Source organism: Mytilus galloprovincialis, chromosome 13 (genome assembly GCF_965363235.1).
Source record: "Mytilus galloprovincialis chromosome 13, xbMytGall1.hap1.1, whole genome shotgun sequence".
NCBI classification, from domain to species: Eukaryota; Metazoa; Mollusca; class Bivalvia; order Mytilida; family Mytilidae; genus Mytilus; species Mytilus galloprovincialis.
Window position 1 is genome coordinate 51,626,801 of NC_134850.1, and position 8,043 is coordinate 51,634,843.

Sequence of the window (8,043 nt, forward strand, 5' to 3'; positions counted from 1 at the left end):
GAAACACATTGAATATAGATATAGTTCCTTATGTTCAAGGGAAATCACTTGAATCCAGAATTTAGTTAAAATTATAAATTTTGGTCTTTTTAGTTTCTTCTTCACATCCTATATATATGTAATTCCTGTTGTAGAGAGAACAACTGAAATCACTAGAATTCAGAAAAGTTTAACTCATAAAGTTTGACCTTTGTAGTGTCTGGACTAAAACATCCTATATAGATACTGTAGTATCTGATGTTGACGGAGCAAGGGAAATCCCTAGAATTCAGAATAGTTTAACTCATAAAGTTTGACTTTTGTAGTATCTGGACTAAAACATCCTATATAGATAGTATCTGATGTTGACGGAGCAAGGGAAATCCCTAGAATTCAGAATAGTTAAACTCATAAAGTTTGACTTTTGTAGTATCTGGACTAAAACATCCTATATAGATAGTATCTGATGTTGACGGAGCAAGGGAAATCCCTAGAATTCAGAAAAGTTTAACTCATAAAGTTAGACTTTTGTAGTATCTGGACTAAAACATCCTATATAGATAGTATCTGATGTTGACGGAGCAAGGGAAATCCCTAGAATTCAGAAAAGTTTAACTCATAAAGTTTGACTTTTGTAGTGTATGGACTAAAACATCCTATATAGATAGTATCTGATGTTGACGGAGCAAGGGAAATCCCTAGAATTCAGAATAGTTTAACTCATAAAGTTTGACTTTTGTAGTATCTGGACTAAAACATCCTATATAGATAGTATCTGATGTTGACGGAGCAAGGGAAATCCCTAGAATTCAGAATAGTTAAACTCATAAAGTTTGACTTTTGTAGTATCTGGACTAAAACATCCTATATAGATAGTATCTGATGTTGACGGAGCAAGGGAAATCACTAGAATTCAGAAAAGTTTAACTCATAAAGTTTGACTTTTGTAGTATCTGGACTAAAACATCCTATATAGATAGCATCTGATGAAGACGGAGCAAGGGAAATCTTTAGAATCCAGAATAGTTTAACTCATAAAGTTTGGCAGTTCTTCCTTTCTCAAGACATCCTATAAATATTTTCCCTGTTGTAGACATAGCAAGGGATAATGGATATAAGATCCCCATGTCATGGAGATTGTAGTAGGTAATACTTTGTCCTTGGTCAGTCAGTATATGTAATAAATGATTGTACATATCTGTAACAATGATTTTATCTGATGGTGTTGTTAGTATTCCACGAGGTTTAAATGGTTTCTCCTCAGTGTTAACCTCAGGGTGACCAGTGTAAGTTCCTTGAATATCTCCTCCTGGTGATAACACTACCACTCTACCTCTGTAATCATTATCTAACCAGTCCACCACACAGATGTTACCATTACTGGTAGTTGTTACACACAGAGGGTAGGTAAATAATCGTTTGGTACTGGTACTGGTTAGAAATCTGGGCAAACTAAATAATTGTTTCTTATGATTTTCATGTTCATATTCCTTGAGTTGTTTTCCTTCCTGATCCATGACCACCACTACACGTCTTCCTGTGACAGGGAATATCTTAACTCCATCTGAGGCTCCTACGATGACTCTGTGATCACTGGTTACATGGATACAGATTGGATCCAATGGTTTTACATCATACCTGGAATCTGTCATCTCCCCTGTCATGGTGTTGATTAGTTTGAGTTTAGTATCATCATCTAGTATGACAAGAATGCTATTTGAATCAGTTTTAGCCATTCCATAAATCCTAGTGTTTAAACTTGTTATTTCTTCAGTTCTATTCTCTCTAAGTTTGACATGTTGTAACTTTGATCTGATAGTATCTGTCATCCACATAGAACCATCAGACCATTCTGCTATATGGTGAATATAAGTAAGATCTGTTGTATAAACTTGGGATATTTCTAACTTAATTTCACTCTTCTGTTTTAGCTTCAGTTCTACTTTGCCTTTGTTATAGTCTTCTTCTTCAATTAACTCATGTCCATTATGAACTTTAGTGGTACACTTGAGACATATAAACTTATTACATGTATTACAGAATAGACAGCAAGCTTGGTTAGAATGTTCTTCACATTTGATTTCACTGAATATTATTGTGTCCTTTGACCCGTCAGGTTTTCTTATTTCATTTATATTAAGAATTTTATGGTCTTTCCCAATCTTTAGATGGACTCCATCCTTACACTTGTCACACATGAGCGACTTACATGTGCTACATTTCCATTTAATCTTATTTCCATCTTCACATAACTGACATCCAACTGGAATTTGACCTTTTTGTATTGAACTTGCGAACGCCATTTCAAAATTTAAAGATGTGGTACTTTGTTACTCCTGTGTCCTGTTATCCTGTTATCTCTCTATATATCAATATCTATCAATGGGTCACCGGACACATTTTTTAAACTAGATACCCCAATGATGATTGTGGCCAAGTTTGGTTTAATTTGGCCCAGTAGTTTCAGAGGAGAAGATTTTTGTAAAAGTTAACGACGACGACGGACGACGACGGACGCCGGACGCCAAGTGATGAGAAAAGCTCACTTGGCCTTTTAGGCCAGGTGAGCTAAAAAAGGAGATGCAATATGGCCAATGAGACTTCTACCTGCGCAAGTCCAAAGAATGGAACTATATGTCACAGTCATGCCTTCATCAATAAGCAAAATCAAAAGCGATTTTTGTTTGTTTGCTAAAACTGTTCTATGAATGCAAAGTAATTCTTCGGTTACACCTCAAAGAGATCATATTTTATCATTTTACCATTTTGCAAATCAAATCTATGGAAGATAGTGTTTCCATACCTATGCAGATAATTGAGACGACAGTAAGTCTTATTTTTAGGAAGCAAGGTAGGCCTTTGAACACATGTATATAAAGGTTTTTAAATTGCATGTACTGCGCCGATCTTTAAACGTACAGCGGCGCTTGACTTTAAATCTCGCTAGCTAAAGTATAAAAACATAACTCTTTAATATCTGTTCAAGACCAAAAAGACTCCATTTTAAACTAATGCAAACTGAGAAACAAGTAAAAATGGCCCTGTACTTTAGAGTTAAGGTTCATTTATGGTAATAATTAGGTTAGGGGTTGTTTTAGGTTCGGATTAGGTTTTATGGTTGGGGCTAGTGTTATGGTTAGGATAAGATTTGGGGTTTAGGATAGCTTAGTGTAGCTCTATAAGGGTTGGGACCCCTAAAGTAAAAGAAGGCCGTAAAATGACTATCGATATACAGAAAGGTCATGAATTTTGACAGTCGTATTCAATTGATACGTCCATATAATTAAAGTTCGACAGCAGATCTCAAAATCGTTCCAAAATATCACAACTGATATCAGACCATATCATTCTGACATACTTTATGACTATATATGGTCATTTTTATTTCCTGTTTATAAAACTTTCAATTTTTCGAAAAACTAAGGATTTTTTTTTATCCCATGAATAGATTACCTTAGCCGTATTTGGCACAACTCTTTGAAATTTTGGGTCCTCAACGCTGTTAAACTTTGTACTTGTTTGGCTTTATAACTATTTTGATCTGAGCGCCATTGATGGGTTTAATGTCGACGAAAAGCGCGTCTGGCGTACTAAATTATAATCCTGGTACCTTTGATAACATATTCAGCTTAATACAAATGTATTCCATCTTACATAGTAATTTATCATGCATGCTGAATTCATGTGCTTCAATTTCAGTTGTACACAACTCACATATTTGAAAAAAAATTGTTCATACTACACGGATGCCCAAATTCTCACTATCATATTTCTTTGTTCAGTAGACCGTGAAATTGTAGTAAACGCACTGTTTTGGCATTCAAATTAGAATGATCCTATCCATATCATAAGGAACATGTGTACTAAGTTTCTCGTTTTTTAGACTTCATCAAAAACTACCTTGACCAAAAAACTATAGCCAAAAACTTTTAACCGGAAGCGGGACGGCCGGACGAATGAACGAACAAACAGACGCACATAACGAGATTGGGTGCATAATTTTTTTCATTTTGGTTGATCCTGTACAACTGTAATTTAATACTTGTTATACAACCTAATATCCGAATAATATCTAGGATATAAATAGAAACAGCCTGACAATCTGCTTGTGTATCAAGATCAAGATCAAGATTTGCTTGGGTCTAAGAAGAAAAACGTTTGAAAATAATCCGCAGGTGGAAGTTAGGTCCGCTGCTGTATGCCCTGAGGTAATCGGTGCCCTGAGGTAATCGTGGTAATGCGTCATTGATTAAATACGCACGAAAATATAGTTCTTATTTAGATAGATCTTAATACCAAATTTAAATGTGACAAAATACCAAAGATGTCAACAAACTTCCCAAATGATTTTATTATTTGTATTCACCGATCATTCATTTCGTATGTACGTGTAGGTTGGGGATGGCTGGTGAAATTATAAACTTTTTTTTTTATAAAAGTTCAATTAATGATCTAAAGTATTCATTCATGACAGGTAACCCAAACAATAACAGCAAATAAAACCTATTTAACTCAAGTTAATTCAGATCACCTTTACATATACATCACATAAACAATATAACTTCAATGAATTCCTACATTATAAATGACGAAGTTTGTTTTATTACACCATAAATGCTTATACTAGCAAAGTATCTACTAAATATTCTGCCATGAGAGGGTTACCTCAGGTAACCCATGAAATAGCAACAAGTATTATCCATTCATATCAAGTTCACTTAAGTCACCTTTTAAATAGATCACACAAACAATACACATCTATGAAGTCCTACATTTGAAATAAAGAAATTGTCCGATTACAACATAAATGTTTACACTAGCAAACTATCTAAAAAGCATTCTTCATAACATGGGTACCTGAGGTAGCCCCCGACATAATTACAAATATAACCCACTTAACTAAAGTTAACTGAGGTCACCTTTACATGTGCATCACATAAACAATACAACTTTCATGAAGTCCTACATTTGAAATAAAGACGTTTGTTTATTACAATTTATGTAAACCCTAGCAAAGTATTTATGAAGAATTCATTCATTACAGGGTTACCTCAGGTAACCCAATAATAACAACAAATACAACCCATTTAACTCAAGTTAACTCAGGTATCACCTTTAAATATATATGCATCACATAAACAATACAAATCTATGAAGTCCTACATTTTTAAATTAAGAAATTGTGTAATTAAAATATAAATGTATACACTTACAAAGTATATACTAAGAATTCTTTCATAGCAGGGTTACCTGAGGTAACCAATACAAAAACAACAAATAAAACTTAATTAATCAAGTTAATTCAGATCACCTTTACATATACATCACATAAACAATATAACTTCAATGAATTCCTACATTAAAAATGAAGAAGTTGGTTTATTACACCATAAATGCATATACTAGCAAAGTATCTACTAAGTATTCTGTCATGACAAGGTTACCTCAGGTAACCCATAAAATAGCAACAAGTATTATCCATTCATATCAAGTTAACTTAAGTCGCCTTTCTGATATATCACATAAACAATACACATCTATGAAGTCCTAAATTTAAATCAAAGAAATTGTTCGATTACAACATAAATGTTTACACTAGGAAACCAGCTAAAAAGCATTCTTCATAACATGTCATGGGTACCTGAGGTAACCCCAGACATAATAACAAATATAACCCACTTAACTGAAGTTAACTGAGGTCACCTTTACATGTACATCACATAAACAATACAACTTTCATGAAGTCCTACATTTGAAATAAAGAAGTGTGTTTATTACAATTAATGTAAACACTAGCAAAGTATCTACGAAGAACTCATTCATTACAGGGTTACCTCAGGTAACCCAATAATAACAACAAATACAACCCATTTAACTCAAGTTAACTCAGGTAACATATATCTATACATCGCATAAACAATACAAATGTATGAAGTCCTACATTTTAAATTAAGAAATTGTGTATAATTACAACATCAATGCATATACCAGCAAAGTATCTACGAAGTATTCTTTCATAACAGGGTTACCTCAGGTAACCCCAAAAATAACAGTAAATATAATCAATTAAAATCAAGTTAACTTAAGTCGCCTTTCCTAAATATCATATAAACAATACACATCTATAAAGTTCAAATTTATAAAAAAGTAAATGGTTGATTACAACTTAAATGTATATTCTGGAAAACTATCTACGAAGTATTCTTACATCACAGGATAACCTCGGGTAACCATAACAATAACAACAAAGATAACCTTTTTATTTCAAGTTAACTCAGGCACCTTTAAATATATATGCATCAAATAAACAATACCAATCTATGAAGTCCTACATTTTTAAATTAAGAAATTGTGTAATTAAAATATAAATGTATACACTTACAAAGTATATACTAAGAATTCTTTCATAGCAGGGTTACCTGAGGTAACCAATACAAAAACAACAAATAAAACTTAATTAATCAAGTTAATTCAGATCACCTTTACATATACATCACATAAACAATATAACTTCAATGAATTCCTACATTAAAAATGAAGAAGTTGGTTTATTACACCATAAATGCATATACTAGCAAAGTATCTACTAAGTATTCTGTCATGACAAGGTTACCTCAGGTAACCCATAAAATAGCAACAAGTATTATCCATTCATATCAAGTTAACTTAAGTCGCCTTTCTGATATATCACATAAACAATACACATCTATGAAGTCCTAAATTTAAATCAAAGAAATTGTTCGATTACAACATAAATGTTTACACTAGGAAACCAGCTAAAAAGCATTCTTCATAACATGTCATGGGTACCTGAGGTAACCCCAGACATAATAACAAATATAACCCACTTAACTGAAGTTAACTGAGGTCACCTTTACATGTACATCACATAAACAATACAACTTTCATGAAGTCCTACATTTGAAATAAAGAAGTGTGTTTATTACAATTAATATAAACACTAGCAAAGTATCTACGAAGAACTCATTCATTACAGGGTTACCTCAGGTAACCCAATAATAACAACAAATACAACCCATTTAACTCAAGTTAACTCAGGTAACATATATCTATACATCGCATAAACAATACAAATGTATGAAGTCCTACATTTTAAATTAAGAAATTGTGTATAATTACAACATCAATGCATATACCAGCAAAGTATCTACGAAGTATTCTTTCATAACAGGGTTACCTCAGGTAACCCCAAAAATAACAGTAAATATAATCAATTAAAATCAAGTTAACTTAAGTCGCCTTTCCTAAATATCATATAAACAATACACATCTATAAAGTTCAAATTTATAAAAAAGTAAATGGTTGATTACAACTTAAATGTATATTCTGGAAAACTATCTACGAAGTATTCTTACATCACAGGATAACCTCGGGTAACCATAACAATAACAACAAAGATAACCTTTTTATTTCAAGTTAACTCAGGCACCTTTAAATATATATGCATCAAATAAACAATACCAATCTATGAAGTCCTACATTTTTAAATTAAGAAATTGTGTAATTAAAAAACAAATGTATACACTAGCAAAGTATCTACTAATATTTTTTTTCATAACAGGGTTACCTGAGGTAACCCAAACAATAACAGCAATTACAACCTATTTAACTCAAGTTAATTCAGATCACCTTTACATATACATCACATAAACAATATAACTGCAACGAATTCCTACATTGAAAATGAAGAAGTTGGTTTATTTAAGCATAACTACATATACTAGCAAAGCATCTACTAAGTATTCTGTCATGACAGGGTTACATCAGGTAACCCATAAAATAGCTACAAGTATAATCCATTTAAATCAAGTTAAGACAGATTGCATTTTCTAAATATCACATAAACAATTCACATCTGTGAAGTCCTACATGTAAAATAAAGAAATTGTTTGATTACAACATGAATGTTTACACTAGCAAACTATCTAATAAGCATTCTTTCATAACAGGGGTACACGAGATAACCACAAATATAATTACAAATATAACCCACTTAACTGAAGTTAATTGAGATCACCTTTACATGTATATCCAATAAACAA

At 32.3% G+C, this 8,043-nt stretch overlaps 1 protein-coding gene across 1 annotated transcript; it reads right to left on the reverse strand.

The window, feature by feature from the left end:
• Positions 1-989: 989 nt before the first annotated feature.
• On the reverse strand, positions 990-2,221 carry LOC143056145 (uncharacterized). The gene is made up of 2 exons (XM_076229230.1): positions 2,189-2,221; positions 990-1,985 (listed from the first exon to the last, which is right to left on the reverse strand). The coding sequence occupies exons 1-2, from the start codon at positions 2,219-2,221 to the stop codon at positions 990-992; spliced, it is 1,029 nt and encodes a 342-aa protein (XP_076085345.1).
• Between the last annotated feature and the right edge of the window lie 5,822 nt (positions 2,222-8,043).